Source organism: Bombina bombina, chromosome 9 (genome assembly GCF_027579735.1).
Source record: "Bombina bombina isolate aBomBom1 chromosome 9, aBomBom1.pri, whole genome shotgun sequence".
NCBI lineage: Eukaryota > Metazoa > Chordata > Amphibia > Anura > Bombinatoridae > Bombina > Bombina bombina.
In genome coordinates this window covers 259,371,118-259,388,844 of record NC_069507.1, presented here as the reverse complement: position 1 = coordinate 259,388,844, position 17,727 = coordinate 259,371,118, and the positions used below count along the sequence as shown (strand labels likewise).

At 36.2% G+C, this 17,727-nt stretch overlaps 1 protein-coding gene across 1 annotated transcript; it reads left to right on the top strand.

Annotated features, from left to right (window-relative positions):
• Positions 1 to 9,403: 9,403 nt before the first annotated feature.
• LOC128640547 (trypsin-like) lies at positions 9,404 to 16,439 on the top strand. The gene is made up of 6 exons (XM_053693017.1): positions 9,404 to 9,460; positions 10,500 to 10,689; positions 12,282 to 12,465; positions 13,630 to 13,883; positions 15,033 to 15,169; positions 16,244 to 16,439. Exons 1-6 carry the CDS (start codon positions 9,404 to 9,406, stop codon positions 16,391 to 16,393), a joined length of 972 nt encoding a protein of 323 aa, XP_053548992.1. The 3' UTR covers positions 16,394 to 16,439.
• Positions 16,440 to 17,727: the final 1,288 nt, after the last annotated feature.

Sequence of the window (17,727 nt, the reverse complement as noted above, 5' to 3'; positions counted from 1 at the left end):
AATCTCTCTCTTGGCTAGTATTTGGCATAGGTCACCCCCTCTTTTTGATATATAAGTCAACACCCTCTCAATGATATTCCAACTGAAAGTACTTAGACTGCTATGATGGGCATTAGTAAAGTGTTGAACCAAAGGGGTTGAGGACTGGCCAATAGTAATAGTTGATAAATGTTCCCTAATGCAGGAATTTATGTCCCGTGACGTGAGAACTACGTACTGTAGCTTACATTGTTGACAGCTTATAAGATAAATGACAAAAGTAGACAAACAGTTCAGGCAATGTCTAACATCAAAAGTTTCGCCCATGACAAATGAGGTGAAATTTTTAGTTACCCTGACAAATTCACAAGGTCTGCACTTCTTGTGACCACATTTATATGTCCCTGCACATGACAACCAAGAACTGGATGAGGGGGTAACACTATTCTTTAGTTGAGTTGGAGCTAAAATACCTCCCAAGGTGACACATCTCCTTGAGGAGCATCTCAAACTCTCCTCCACCAGTCCAGTTAACCCATCATCTGCGGCGAATAAGGGAAAATGTTTGCAAACAATTTTAGTTACTGTATATTGTGCGCTTTACTCGGTAACAAATGTGACCCCATTAAACTCCTTATTCCCTCCATGTTTGGTAATCTTGGATAAGAGTTTCTCTCGAGGTTCAGCCTCCACTGCCTTCCTAGCCCTGTTGATATCCCTCAAGGAATATTTTCTTTTCCTTAATCTTTCCGCTAGACTTGTGCATGGTCGAAAAAATTGTTTCGGTTCGGATCGATTCGGATTTTTTAGATTTTCGGTTCGGATCGATTCGAATTCGGAAAACTGCGAATTAATTTGTTTCGTAATCGTTTCGGATTAATTCGGATTCGAATAAATTCGGCTGGATTCGGTTCGATTTGATTCGGTTCAATTCGGAAATTCGGCATTTCGGTATGTGTTGTGTATTATATAGGTATAGTTGGGATGTGCTGTGTATTAGACTAGTATTATGTACTGTATATTAGGTGTAACCCATATCAGAGTGATATAACCTAATAAACTGTACAATACTAGTGTAATCCATGGCCATCCGAATCTACCGAATAAATCCGAACAAATTCAGATTTATTCGGTAGATTCAGTACTACCGTAATTTGGAAATTCGAATCGATCCAAAGCTCCAAATTTAACAAATTCGGCTGAATTTCGATTCGTTCCGAATTGAAACTCACATGTCTACTTTCCGCTAGAAGATCACCCTCACAATTACAATCAGTATATTCTGTACAGTTTCTCCACAATCTGGTAAATTGGCCTTTTGCAAAAAAAGAACAGAGGCGCCACCATGGCCTAGTACCACCAAAACAAATGGAAAGTGGTGCAGGATGTCAAATTATACTCACAAAGGTGTAGCACCCAGCGGTGCTAGTGGGGCAGACTGGAACGTCACAGTGGTCCAGCTCACTGTATGCAACCAGCAATGATGTCCGGTCAGAGATACCTTGAGAGAGCACTCCTATGACCTGTATAGACACAAAGAGCAAACAACCATAGCCCAGTAATGTTGGAGCAAAGGCACAAAGGAAATAGATTGATTGCACTTACAGGAAGTGAAGCACCTCCAGGTGCAATAACATTAGGCTGGGACTTTGCAGCCGCCCAGCTGACTGAAAACACCAGCAAGCAGCAGGCAGCAGCAAACTTGTTCCAAAGAGGCCCAAAAAAAACAATGGTGTATTAATGTAATACACCACAGAGACCAATGAATAGTAAAAGAGCAAGTGTATAATAAAAATATTCTTTATTAAATTGGCCTTTTGCTACTGAGTAGGGAGTATGTCTTGGATGACAACTCGAGGCGTGAAGTAGGGAATTCCCTAAAAAATGTTTCCAGTTTCCGGTATCCTGCCGTCAGAGTCAAGTCTAGATAGTTAATTTGTGTGGGGTGGTATTCAAAAGTGAATCCCAAACCCACTTGTTTCATATTTAACCAATCAACAAAGGGTTGTATGTGGTACTCAGGGCCACTCCACACAAACAACAGATCGTCTATGTACCTTTTAAACACTTGAATGTAAGACTTCTAAGGGTTACTATCTCCAAAGATGGGGGCAAACGCCCACCAACCTAAGAACAGGTTTGCGAAGGAGGGGGTAAATTTGGCCCCCATTGCTGTCCCACATCTCTGGAGATAGTATACCCCCTGAAACTGGCAAAAATTATGTGTAAGCAGGAAAATAGTTACAATGATGATGTAGGACTGAAATCCTTCCATGTAATCAGTAAAGTTGTGTAGAAAGAAACATATTGCTTCAATGCCCTTGTCATGAGGGATAGAGAATTACAGGAACACAACGCCCACTTTAAGCCAGATATAGCCCTCCTTCCATTCTATGTTGTTAGTAATATTCAATATGTGTTTGGTGTCTCTCACATATGAAGATAGAGACATGACTATAGGTTGAAAACCAGAATCTAACCACTTGGAAAGATTGGCCAATAAAGAATCAAGAATCGATTGGGGGCGGCCTTGCACATGAGTGGTGGCTTTGTGAACTTTTGGAAGATAGTGGAACAGGGGTATTTTGGGATTTTCAACATTCAAGTACTCCATTGTAGAAGTGTCAATATAGCCCTGTTCCAACCCATCATCCAAAATATTGTGAAGTTCATCCTTAAATAGATTAATGGGGTCCTTGATCAAAACCAGATAATTATTACTATTTGATAGTTGTCTTAGCGCTTCATTAATGTACTGTGACCTGTTCATCACCACAATGGTGCAGCCCTTGTCAGCAGGTCTTATCACTAGGTCAGTGTTCTCCTGTAAAGACGTTAACACTTTCCTCTCTGTCAATGTCAGGTTGTTATTAACCTTACCCATATTATCTCTTAGAGCGACCAAATACATCTCTACTTTTTTAAAGAATGTTTCAATCACACTCCCTTTCCTTTGGATGGGATAAAATATGGATCTGTCTTTAAAGGTCTTGCCCCAGTTAATGGTGCCAGTAGCTTCATCAGCTGCAATTTGCAGTTCTTGTAGAGAGATTAAATCACAAGTCTCATGGAAATTACTTTTATCAGGCAACACAACAGGGGCTGCTCTCATTAGGGTAGTGTGCACAATTTCTCTATTCTCATGCCCTTAAAAGTGTTTCCTTAATGTGACGTTTCTGATAAGTCTATTCAAGTCAATGATAGTTTGGACTAGGTCAAAGTTAGTCGTGGGGGAAAAGGTAAATCCATAGCTTAGAACTTTAGTTTCTGCTGGCGTAAGTTGAATATTAGATAAATTATTACATTAATTATTTGTAACTGCTCTGGGGGTGACTCCGCCTGAGCTGATATCTGCCCTGTGTATTTTGTATGTTGTCATTGACACCCCCATCCCCATTTCTTTGGTCCAGGGGAAAAACCTGGTCCAAATTAACCTGGTCTGCTCCAGATATAGTCAGTTCCTGAGTGTTCTGGGGTGTTAATATATTTGCTGTTGTGTATTTGGAACCCTTGTTACTGGTAGTGTGGTATATTTGCTCTTTCTGTCTGACTGAGGGGTTTGTGACAACTTCAGGCATCATCTGTACATTATCATTCCCTTTTAAAATACCTCCCTGTACACGGCCTAAATCCTCATTACCAGAGGCCCTGTCATCTGATGAATAATCTACCTCACTATCAGAAAAGCTAACAAATTTAGAGTTAGACTGGTTACCCCTACGACTATGTTTCCTGTCTCTACCGTTACCAACAAACTGATTCTGATTTCTTCTAAGCAAATCCCTTTGTCTCCTGTTCCATATATACACTGCATTTGAAGTGTAGTCTGTTTTGTCTCTTAGATATTTGGTGTGCTTATTTTCCATTATAGATTCTTTTTTAATAGAATCTTTTTATAAGCCATCAAATCCGGCAAAATTAGGATCACTATTCGTCTTGTTCAGTTCACACTGCAAATAGTCTATTTCCTTTCTGATATTCACAAGTGAAGCATTTTTATATTCAATCAATCAATAATAACATTAAGCGGGATGAACAGTACACTTTGACAACACTGTATTCCAAGCATTCACAAAGTCCTTGTCACTGTCATCCACCTCAAAAGTGGGAAATTTAAAGACACGTAACCCTCTTGGAATCATCCCCGCCTGGATATATCGATCAAATGTCCAGATACCCCCTGGATTTTTGTATCCTTCATTAGCAAACGTTCCATGTCATCAAAAAGGGTACATAAGGTAAGAACCCCTTTATCCTTAGAGAAAATGTGCTCATTTTGTTGATGGACACTTAGAAATACAGAAATACACAGGTTTATGCATTAACTCCATTACTCAAAGGCTTTAAAAACTTCCACTATGCTGACTTTATAAGGCTTTATAAATTTTTGCTGGCATCATAGATGACATCATTAATAGAATGATTGAGAAAGTCACTTATGACATCATAAACAAGACATTACAGGACATCATCAGTTACTATCTGTTTGAAATTATATATTTTTTTAGAAAATGAGGATTAACAAATGTCTATAGCCATGTGTCATTTCTGTTGAAAATGGTAGATTGATAATGAAAAACGGTTCATTAAAACCACTGGTGATTAAGGAAACACTATTTCACATGAACGTTTTGTTTATGAAATGGCCTTTTTTTTTCTAAATTCTTTTATGATTGTACTTATTTAAAAAAAATAAGGACCCGGAGAATACTGCATTATATAGTCCCACATTGCTGCTGCACAGCGATTATAAGATTTTGACCACAATCATAGCTGAACATCTTAAAATATGTTTAAATAATATAAACCACCAAGACTAAGCAGGATTTATGTGTGGGAGGAATATAGAGAAAAATATACTCAAAGTTCTACTGAGAGTATATTATTATTGTTATAAAACACAAGATAAAAAAGGTGGAAATTAGATCTTGCCCTCATGGTGGATGCTGAGAAAGCATTTGATTCAATCGCTTGGGACTATCTTTTTACAGCAACAGAACAGTTTGGTCTAGCTGAAAATTTTAGCAATTTTGTACAACTTTTGTATAAAACCCATACTCTAATTTTATAGTAAATAACAACTTAACTCCAAATATCAGACTCTCTAAAGGCACAAGACAGAAATGCCCACTTTCACATCTACCCTCTTATATCTCTTTAGAGCCATTTGTCATTCTCCTTAGAAAAGAGCTTAAAGGAAATAGAATTGGGAAACATAGTTTAGTCCTTACTTTATTTGCAGATCATCTCCTCCTATTTCTAAGTTAAACCAAAAATACTATCTCACAATTTCTGAATTTAGCAACATATTTTAACTCTTTTTTGGGTAATAAAATAAACCCTGAAAAATCAGAAATGTTATTGTTATACAAATACATAGGCAAGGATTATAATTGTCCTTTCAAGGCAGTCGAAACAATTAGATATCTGGGAATTAATATTCAAAAAAATCTCAACATTGGTGTAAAGCTAATTATCAAGGTATTTTTTTTTCTAAATGTAAAAAAGATCTTAAAAGGTGGGCTGTCTTCCCTTTATCTATTTCTCTAGAATTTCAATAATCAAAACCATAATTTTTCCTCAGCTACTATATCTGCTACCGAATTTGCCGTTGTTATTCTTTAAAAAAGATATATTAGAATTTTACAGTGCTGAATATATTTGGCAAGGGAAAGAGGCTCGTCCATTATTAATATTATCAAAACCTGGCAGCTATATTGTAAAGAGCTTCAACTAAATTTTCAAGTTTCAATATTTTTACCAATCTGCGGTAATGCTAAATTCACCCCTGTGTATTCAAATCTCGCCTTTAAAAACTGGGGGGAGCAGGGTCTTAACTATGTTATCCAGAGTAAAGAAGAATCTTCAGAATATGTACAAACTTTTAGTACGCTTATGGTAAAATATGGGATTACTTAATCTGAATTTTATGCATATTTTCATATTAGATACTATTATGAAGAATTAAAAAATAAATTTGCCTTAAATTGGTTATTAGTCAATATATATCTATCTATCTATCTATCTATCTATCTATCTATCTATATATCTATATATATATAGAGGCTGCTATAAACATTTATCCAGACGGAAATAAGTCTATTTCTACTTTCTTTTTTTTTTTAAAAACCAACTTTATTGATTTTCCGTACAATGCCATTACTTTTGAGACACAGCTAAATAAATATGACAGATTTCACAGGTTGATTATTTTTAACAAACAATAATACCTAGTATGTGGTTACATATCTGGATGTATAAACATTAAAAAAAGAAAAAACATAATAAGAAAAAAAAAATGAATCAACTTTTTCTCCTGGTGGCCCACTCGGGACCATGTACGGGTGGTCATAAGGAAATATTAATCCTCATTCAGCCATTGTTGAGGGAGCACCTTTTCCATGCCGAAAAAGCGTTATGAATTGGATAAGGATTGCGATTGGCCAAGCTTGAATGAATTTTAACCATTTAGAGAAAAACCTTCCAAGATGTCTTTCAATAATGAGTTTATTATTTTGCCTCTCAACCATCATCTGTAATCTCATAGTCTGCGTAAACTCAGATATGGTAGGAGAATAGGGTGACTTCCATTGTTTAAATATTACACTTCGCACTGCCATGATCGACATGTTAACCAAGCTTGTATTTATTTGGTTGGTCGCCTAAACACGTATAATCCATATACAGAAAAAATATATAAAATGGTTTAATCTCAGTCCTGATCTGAAGGACTTTGTTCAGCCAGTAACTTATTTTTCCCCAGATTTGCATAATTTTAGGGCATGACCATAAGCAATGTAAGGTCTGTCTTTTCTGCCTTACATTTGAAACATCTACATTTTTTATCAGTTTGCGCCCATTTATTGATAATAGTTATTTAACAGTTATAAATGTGTTTCCTTCCAGCTAACAATTGTTGTTGCGGATTCAGCCAGACTTATACTTTAGTAATGATGCGATCCTGTATATTCGTAAAATATCTCTGGAAGTTCTCCTTTAAATTGTTTATATGTTTGTAGCCCAGCTTTGTATGTAAGGCTCTATACCAATGTGAAATTGATCTTAGACCGGCATCATAAATTCTAAGGCTTGACTCTACTTCCTGTAAATTCCAGACACAGGGGCCTATTTATCAAGCTCAGTATGGAGATTGAAGCCCCGTGTTCTGGCGAGCCTTGAGGCTCGCCAGAAACACAAGATATAAAGCATCGGTCTAAAGACCGCTGCTCCATAACCTGTCCACCTGCTCTGAGGAGGAGGACAGTGTTCACCAGAAATCAACCCGATCGTCAGACATCCCCTGCTAGCAGCTGATTGGCCACAAATCTGCAGGGGGCGGTGTTGCACCAGCAGTTCACAAGAACTGCTGGTGCAATGCTGTATGCGGTGAGCATAATGCTGTCCGCATTCAGCGATGTCGGTCGGGCATAATCCGCTGATCGGATCATTTCGGACAGACATTTGATAAATAAGCCCCATAATCTCTTATTGGACAGATTTGTGAAAGATAGCTTCTCATATGTAAGTATGCATAAACATTTTTGGAGGCAACTAAAATTTATTGGAAAGTTCTTCATAAGTTTGTATTACATATGTTTCCTCATTTATCAATTGTGAGAAATAAATTATTCCTCAATATTGCCATTCTCTGAAGACTGCAGTGTGTAGGCCGGGAGTAATATCTGAATTTCCAAAAATTGGCAGAAAACGAGATTTTTGAAAGTCAACCCCTATTATAATGCAATACTTTTGCCACGTTAAAATAATGTTTGAAAACGTCAATAACCGTCTGATATTGTATGGTAGTTTACTAAATGCATGGCGTAAAACAGCTTTTAAACTAAATGGTGCTGTTAGATCTGAATCTATTTCATAATAAGTGATATATTCCGATCTTGTTATCCAATCTATTCCATATTTAGCTAATGTTATCCAATTATAGTATCTTAGGTTAGGTAATGAAAATCCACCATATCTTTTGGGTATAGATAACTTTTCAACTGCTTACATGACTTCTTTTTCCCCAAAGCAAAAAGCGCACATGTCCTATTATATCTTTTGATATCTTGTTTCGTTATGAATAAGGGAACATTTTGTAATATAAACAGCAAGCAAGGAAAGAATACCGTTTTAGTCAGCATAATTGTTACTGAGAGAGATAAGGAGAATATATTCCATCTGCTCAGTTCAAAAGGCAAGTTTGTGAAAAATTCAGCATAGTTTAAACCGTACCAATCCCACGGTTTTCTACCCAGTTTTATACCTAGATATTTAATAAAATTCACCTCATGAAATGGATGTTTAATAAAACTTTTTGGAGTTTTTTTTATTCATAAGATTTCTGACTTTTTTGCATTTATATTATACCCAGATAATTTACTATAATGACTAATTATTTCCAGGCATTTCAGGATGCTTACACTTGAATCTTTTAAGAATAAGATGATATCATCTGCATATAGTGAGATTATTACATTTTGTCTGCCCAATTTAATGCCCTGTAATTCATCAAAAGTATCCTCCATTGGTTCCTTTCTTGTTTATACTGAAGAAAATAACTGGTTTAGTACCTCAGCCTTCTCCCTGTTACTTTTAATCATGCTACCCTGCATGTATTTTAAGTACCTATATTGTCCTTCTTAGATTTTTTGATATTGATGTACTTAAAGAACCTTTTAGGGTTAGACCTAGAATCCTTTGTAATCATGTCTGTGTGTGTATGTGTGTGGATATGTGTGTTTGTATGTGTGCAGATATCTGTGTGTTTGTTTTCCAAGGGAGGATGTATAGAGAGAAAAAAGATAGGGACACAACATAGAGCCTTGCTGTACTCCAACTGATAGAGGCAAGTAATCAGAGGATATGCTGTTAAAGGAAACTGTAAACTAATGGTTTGAGAGATATGGAACAAACAAGGAGAGGACTGTGTCTTGGATGCCAAGTTAATGCAGGATTTGTAAGAGGAGAGGATGGTTAACTGTGTCAAAAGGAGCAGATAGATCCAAAAGAATTATTTAAGGAGTAGTGTCCCTTTGCTTTAGCTGATAGCAGATCATTTGTTACTTTAGCATGAACAGTTGCTTTTGAGTGTTTATAGCTGAAGTCAGATTGTAATGGGTCAAGTAAGGAATTAGTTAGGAGAACTTGAGTTAGATGATTATAGTATAGGTATTCAATTAATTTGGAGGCAAAGGGAAACAAGGCGACCGGCCTATAGTTAGAAAGGTTGGAGGGGTCAAAAGAGAGCTTTTTTAGGACTGGTGTGATTGACGCATGCTTGAGTGTATCAGGAAATATGCCAGTGGTGAGAGAATGGTTAAAGAGATTAGTTTGGGCAGGGGTTAGAGAAGCAGAGAAAAAGAAAAGAAGTTGTGAATTAATAGAGTCAAGTGGACAGGTTGTGAAATGAGAAGAAGATAGGAATATGAGGACGTCTTACTCTGTTACAGGGAAAGTAGCAGAACGTGTTTTAGTAGAAGAGGTGAGTAGTAGGGATGGGTTTGAGGGGTGTGATGGAGAGATGTCTTTTCTAATTGTGTCCATTTTATTTTTGCAGTGATCAGCAATAATCTGAGCAGTGAGTTTGGTAGTGGGTAGAGGTGCAGGTGGACGTGGAAGGTAGTTAAAGGTTGAGAACATCCTTCTGGGGTTGGATGTGTGAGATGGCACAGGGCAGGAAAAATAGACTTGTTTGGCCAGGCTGAGGGCAGAGTTGTATGCCATAAGTATGAATTTATAATATAGGAAGTCAGCATGGGTGCATGATTTCCTCTACTGACATTCAGCAACCCATCAACATCTCTGAAGATAGCGGGTTCGTCTAATGTGCCACAGTTATTGCTGAGTGCATAATGCACAGAAAACAATACAACTTTCTCAAGTTAGCTACCTGGAAGGGGGTGTCAATCATCTCGATGATTGCAGTCTTATGACCGCTGCTTCTTAACTTGTTTCCGGCTCGCCGGAAACTTCGGGTGGAGACAGCAGTATCCACTGTTCGTTGAATCCGGCCCATCTACTCTAAGGCCACAAGGTTTGTGCAAGAGAGGGATAAATGTTGGAGAGTATAGGTTTCAGTTGAGCAGAAAAGACTGTTAGATCCAAGACATTTAAATTCAAAGTTTTATAAGGATTTGTTTCTGCTACATGCTGCATAAAATGCACCTGCAATTCTCCTAGTTTAGGTGAATAGTACACAGCATTTACTAAGCAATGTGCAGGTCTAACAGTTATTTTTGCAGTAGATACTCACTGGGTTTGGTTCTTCATACTGCATAGATAATGGTGGGAATCTAAATGTTTCATTTCACATGCCATTCCCCTCTTAATGAATGGACCCCAGATTAATTTAAGTTCACTACTTTATTTACGAATACTGTAGAGTTTTTATATTTTCTCGTATTTCAGAAGTGAGATTTATTGCCTCTCTTGCATCACTGTTCCCGGGTTATACTTTTACAGCTTTGTATGAACATGTGCAGTTTTCATGACTACATGATTAAAATAACTCTTCATACAAGGCCAGAGATAAACTTTCTAATGACCTTCTGCATGTCATGTGTATCTTATTTACCTTGTTTGCATACATTAAATATAGAAAATATGGGGAGATAGAGATTAACAAACTGTATAAAAAGCAGCTTTTTCTTCACCCAACATCCATTGTCAACATGAAGTTCCTTCTGATCTGTATGCTCCTTGGAGCAGCTGGTAAGTTCTCTATCACATAAAGTCAAGATAGCTCCTTTAATAAATATTTATACTTTTTCTTTTCTGAATTAGATATAAAACTGCTTAATATTTTATGATAATTTTTCTGCCATTTATAATTGTTAATGAATCTTTAATAAATCATAAATACATTGGTTTCTACTAGGGACTGAATAATAAATGTTTAGATTTAATCAGGAAGTATGAGTGGGCAAATGCAGTTTTTCTTTTACATTTGGCATTTGACTGGTAAAATATTTCACTTGAACTGTTGTTAACATTTAAATTCTAAATATAACATTTGAATATTGTATTTGAATGATAAATTCCTTAAACTTACACTCAAGTTTATGCTAATGTTACATTCAGTAAAAGGAAGGTAAAGATTAGAAAAACTAAAATAATTTGGCAATGATTTAACATTTGCTGAGAGTGAAAATTTGCAGCCACAATGGTTTATTTTTAGCAAAACATCCAAAACTTTCACTCATGCATTAGAGGAAGCAATGAGATCATTGAGATGCCGTATGCTAAAGGAATTCATCACTAACAAGTACTGTGAGTTAATAAGTTAGTAAATATACTTTATGCCCCTGGTTTACAATATTAGAACTTATTTGCCAACACGATTTATTCAGCCAAAATTATTCAAAAGAGTAATAATTGATATGGATTTACACCAAAATGCAGGATTCCTTTACTCAATATATTATTTGCATGACTCTTGTCTCACTTGTCACCAGCTCAAGTAACATTGAAGATTGTTCATTTACTTATTTTGGATAAAATGTGAAAAACGCATTTGAAAATCAAATCAATTGTCAAAGTGATAAATTTACAGGATTATAATGTTATAAACAATATTTAAAGAACAAGAAACACATTTTTTTATTCTAAAAGAACATGAAATTCTAAACAACTTCCCAATTTACTTTTATTATCTAATTTGCTTCATTCAGTCAGTATTTTTTTGTTGAAGGATCAGCAATTCCCTACTGGGAGCTAGATGAACACATAAAGTGAGTCAATGAAAAGAAGCATATATGTGCAGCCCACAATAAGTATCTAACTCCCATTACTGCACTTCTGTTCCTAAGCCCCCTAGGTATGCTTTTCAACAAATTATACTGAGAGAATAAAGCAAATTATATAATACAATTAAACTATAGTTTTGTTTAAAATTGCGTGTTCTGGACCCTATTTAACAATAAGCGGGCGGTCAAGGTTCGCTTCTGAAAATCTTTCTACCCAGCTTGGTGGTATTTAATATTGTGCAAGCGGCTGCATGTGCAATGCCGCCTTCTGCTCATGCAAGGCCAATCGCGCATGAGCAGGGGCCAATTACGCATGAGCAGGGGCTGTTAATCCGTTAGACTTGTCAAGGGTGATTTTAATTCACTAGCTAAGAGCTGGTGTACAGTGTGAGTGTGCACTGAAGCGCTCCTAAGCTGCACAGGCAGCTTGATAAATGGAGCCCTCTGTCTTAATCATGAAAGTTTAATTTTAACTTTACTGTCCCTGTAAGTACAATTAACTAACAACAAACTTGTAAGACCCTAAACATGATATATGATACCTGTTATATGTTTAAGACATCTCACCCTGCTTATTCCTCCTTTTCTCAGCTGCATTGGATGATGATAAGATCGTAGGAGGTTACACCTGTGGTAAGAACGCTCTTCCATTCCAGGTGTCCCTGAACTCCGGTTACCATTTCTGTGGTGGGTCCCTGATTAACAGCCAGTGGGTTGTGTCTGCTGCTCACTGCTACAAAGCGTAAGTCATATGGATTGTATAAATATACATTATATGCAGGTTTATGGATCATGTAGTCTATTGTAAGCTTCTGTACTTCATTATTCATTACATTATTTGCAATAACTGCTAATATCTGGTGCATCTACCCAGATATCCTAGATCCAGCCGACTAGTTCCAGAGAACAAGAGAGGGGAAAGGAGAGAGAAAAAAAGAGACAGAGAAAAAGAGAGAGGATATATATACATACAAACAACTAGGATTTGTGAGAACTGAAATTTAAGCGGATGTTAGACTTGCCAACCTCACTAACTGCACCTCTCACAACTTGTGCAGTTAAATGGGATTGAGGAAAAAACAAACAACGAGTGGAGGTGGCGCCTACGGCTGTCTAACAGTGCATAGAAATTACTAAATTAAGCATAGAATATTTGTCAGTACAAAAAACAGGATCAATATATTGTTGGACTAATTACCAGCTATCTGTCAAAATACAATTGTACACGACCTATCTACATATTAGAGTGATCCAGAGAGGTCCGCTTTATTATTTCACCATTTTAGAGTTTTAATTGATTGAAATTGTATTGGCATTAGTATTGAATGTGATTTTGAAGTATTTTAGTTTAACACCGGTGTTATTACATTTGGAGATTATTTTACTATTTAGTCTGTTATGAGTGATTGTTTTATATAAAAAAATCTAATAAATTTGAATATATTTTTTAGTATAGCAATTTGCATGTGCTCCTTTTTTATATTTTTATATTGTTATATTTTCACATATATATTGCTCCTGTTTTTTGTACTGACAAATATTCTATGCTTAATTAAGTGATTTCTATGCACTGTTAGACAGCCGTAGGCGCCACCTCCACTCGTTGTTTGTTTTTTCCTAAAAGAGAGAGGATGACATGGAGGGGAGAGAGAGGATAGAAAATGGTTATAGCATTTGATTCTTATATTCAACATTGTCCTAAAAGACTTCACAAGAACTGCTGATGCAATGATAAATGCCGATAGCGTATGCTATCAGCATTTATCGATGTGCAGCAGACATGATACGCTACATCGTATCATGTCCGCTCGCACTTTCATAAATCGGCCGCTAAAAGTAGGTACTGTCCTTATTGAGTACAACTGATATGCATTTTTCATGATTATTTGAATTATCCCCTTTGCAGAAGCATCCAGGTCAGACTGGGAGAACACAACATTTTTGCCAGTGAAGGCACTGAGCAGTTCATCAACTCTGCCAAGGTCATCAGACATTCTGGTTACAACTCCTGGACCCTGGACAATGACATCATGCTCATCAAGCTCGCCTCTCCTGCTACTCTCAACTCCTATGTGAACTCTGTGGCTCTGCCCTCTGGGTGTGCCGCCGCTGGCACCAGCTGTCTGATCTCTGGCTGGGGAAATACTCTCAGCAGCGGATGTGAGTAAACCCATCAATAACCTATACAATATTATTACCTCTCTTAAGAATTCCATTATTATTAGTAGTAGTAGTAGTAGTAGTAGTAGTAGTAGTAGTATGTGTTATTTATAAAGTTCCAATATTTTACATAATGCTCTACATAGATTCATGGGGTAGAGTAGAATTCCTATATTGGCAATTAATACATTAGTTGGTACATTTGTGCATGAATGGACCACAATCAGTGGTAGATTCACTTTTATACAAAGCAGAATACAGCTAAAGAGGTTCTCAAGTCTAAAGGAAAAGGAGAGAAACAGAAGATGATACCAGTGAGAAAGAAATGTCAAATGTATGGTTGGTGTAAAATTTGAAATAAAATTGATTTATTCTATTTGAAAATATCTAAATGTTAATTAATTTAATCATTACCTTAAAATGGTCATAGATTCCAACTCTTTTTTTTACTTCACACTAATATATGATCCAGCAATTCCATGTCTCTGAACTCAGAAGTCTATTTCCACACATAATGATTTATATATGTTTTATATTTTGTTAATTTAGCATTGATTGGAAGGTTACTACCATTGTATGTAATCTGGCTGAAAATGTGGGAAGAAGGTTCTAGGGAGGGAAATATTTTATAGCTGAAATGGCACTTGTAAGGAGGTTATATACTAGGACCCTGGAAATGGAGGTCCTCCAGGTGTGCACATAAGTTTATCTGTTACAAGTTATTTGGGACATCTCCCAAAGGTATGTGCTGGTCCTGTTATTTTCCTACTTGTAACGAGGTTGGTACAAGAGATAAAACCTCATATGGGTGGGTTTCAGGTACAGTGTAATACAGCCGTTAGTATTATTTTAGATGGATCAGGATTCAGAGATCTTATGGTGACGTCTTATTCATATGAGCCTACAACTGCCAACCCTCTATACAATCTGAGGTAGGGTAGATGAGCAGAGGACAGGATTGCATAACACAGTCTTTAACTACCATCAAATGATGCTCCATAGCTGTATTTTAACTTGACAGAAAATGTCCCTGCATGGGTATTTGTCTGCCCACACCTTCTTAAATGTGGACCGTTGTGTTTAATTAGAGGTATTTCTACATCAGAATTGTTTTTGAATATGCTTAATTATTCTCTACATTGTTTACAGCCAACTCCCCAGATCTCCTGCAGTGCGTGGACGCTCCCGTTCTGACTAGTACCCAGTGTAGCAATGCCTACCCCGGTGAGATCACCAACAACATGATCTGTGTTGGATATCTGGAAGGAGGCAAGGATTCCTGCCAGGTAACTCCTCCTACCACTGCATAAACTTGACTTTTATCGTTTTTCTATGAATAGGCGAGTTATGTTGGTTTTACAACAAATTTATTCTATTGTATAAACACTTTTTTTGTACTATACATACAGATTACAAGATCAATCAATAGCACTTTTAGTTTTGGTCTCATTTTAAAAGTTTTAAGTATTTTTTTTTTATTGTTCAAGCGTGCCAACATCTGGATGTCGGATAGCAGGGTGCACTAAATCCGTCACATAATAGACTTTTATGGGGGCACTCTGAAAAGCTTGTGTCAGCTAAAATAGTGGAGATTTTAACTTAGTTACAAATACACATTTAAGCGTTTCACATTCCAGCACCTTATGATATACCATTGGTGTTAAAAATTGCTGATAAAACTTTTTGTTAAAAAACAAACCTTTATTTTACATTCAATATGCATAAGTATAACTGAAATACATTATTTAATATATTGTTATCTTTTAAAATGCAAATTTATAAGAAAAAATGTTACATTAGGTCTACAAAAGTGCTACATTTTCAGCACTATTTACTTTTGAGCTTGAGCGCAACACTTCTAATAGCGCTCGCTGTACTCTATTAAATGTATAGCGCTTACAAAAAATGTCAGCAACGTAAATATTCTTTTATAACCTTTTTTTTACCATCTATTTGTAATACTAGATTTACGCTATTTTTAGTTCCTGTCAAAGCACAAGATAGCGCACCTGGCTTTATCGCTTGAGCTCAGCTTGTAGACTAGTCCTCATTATTTGTCCTGTATTCTGCCATGAACTATAGAACTACATTGTGTAATAATTATTACGTGCAATTCTATATCCTTAATGTTGACAGAAGACAATTCTTAATTTAGTGGCTGCTTTGTAAAATGTCTTAAAATATCTAGAAACACAGAAATATGTATTTTTATGTTTTGAAAAATAAAATGAAATAATTTTAAGTAGGAATTGTCCCCAAGAATTTTGTACTTTAACTTTTGTTTCAAGTCATGTCAACAGTCATATTGTCTCTGATAGACGCTTGTGCACATAGTATATCATTCTTTCCTGTTCCTGCAGGGTGACTCCGGTGGACCTGTGGTGTGTAACGGACAGCTGCAGGGTATTGTCTCATGGGGCTATGGCTGCGCTCTCAAGAACTATCCTGGTGTCTACACCAAGGTCTGCAACTACGTCTCCTGGATCCAGAACACCATCGCTGCCAACTAAACCATACTTTATATTTCTTCTCTCCTTACTATACATCTTAAGTTGGTGATTTACTCTAAACACAAATGTAATAAATTCTTATACAAAAAAATAGTTGTGTCTGACATTTTCATAAGGTTTTTAATTTAGTTATTATTATTATAGGTTAGAATATTGCTGTGTGCTACAAGTTCAATTTGTGTCATCAGATGTTCTCTCTCTTTTTTTTTCTTACTTTGTGACCAAAAATCAGAGCATTAAATATTTAATGACCAAATAAACTTTTAAAAACACTGACTAACGTGGGCAATCTTTTGCCTGATGTCCTATAATATGTCAGTTTGTTGATGGAACAGCAATAAGAAGAAGAGGAGAATCCGGTCTTCTAAAAAGTAGCTTTTATTTCAAAGTATTTAAAATCGGAGATACACACTGCACAGAGTAGAACATACAAGCGCAGCACTGTCTGGCTTACGCGTTTTGGCTAGGAGCCGTAATCATAGCTATAAATGGTTATGTCTCAGTCACCCTTAAAACAAATATAAAATAATTCTATTGGTGGAAAAGTGCCACGCCCCAGCTTAAGCTCAAGATTATTGTTTAAACATTTGTAATTAGCAGCAGCCATCAGAGGTTTCCTTAGTGAACAGGACAGATGCACATAACAAATAGTTAAACTAATACACTCCAAAGAGATATAAAACAATGCATAAATGTACACAATGTATCAATTGATTAAAGGGCCAGTAAACATAGACAATAATGTTATATAACTCTGCACATAGTGCAGAATTATATAACATTATATTAGTGCTAGATTTATATAACCTAATATTGCCTGCTAAGTTTTATTAAAAAATAGTGTTTTCCAGAAACCTGCTCTCTGTACTCTTCTAAGCGGGTCTGTTTTTTAGACAGAGCGTATCTGGCCAGCTGTCTAGTCACAGCCCGGCCCGACAGCGCCATTACACTTAGTGCAGCTCGCTCCCGCTGTCAGACAGAGCTCTGTGTAGACAGCAGACCCGCTCAGAAGAGCACAGAGAGCAGGTCTGGAAAACACTATTTTTAAAAAAAACTTAGCAGGCAATATTAGGTAATATAACTCTAGCACTAATATAATGTTATATAATTCTGCACTATGTGCAGAATTATATAACATTATTTTCTATGTTTACTGGCCCTTTAACACAAAAAGCATAATGTATATACAGAACAATAGGTATTAGACAAGTTTATCGTTATATTTATAAAATATTTTATTTATTTATAAACAATTTTAAAAGGAAGGATACATTGAGATTTCTCTCGTTTTCAAGTATGTCCTGGGTCCACAAAACATTGCATTGATACAATAG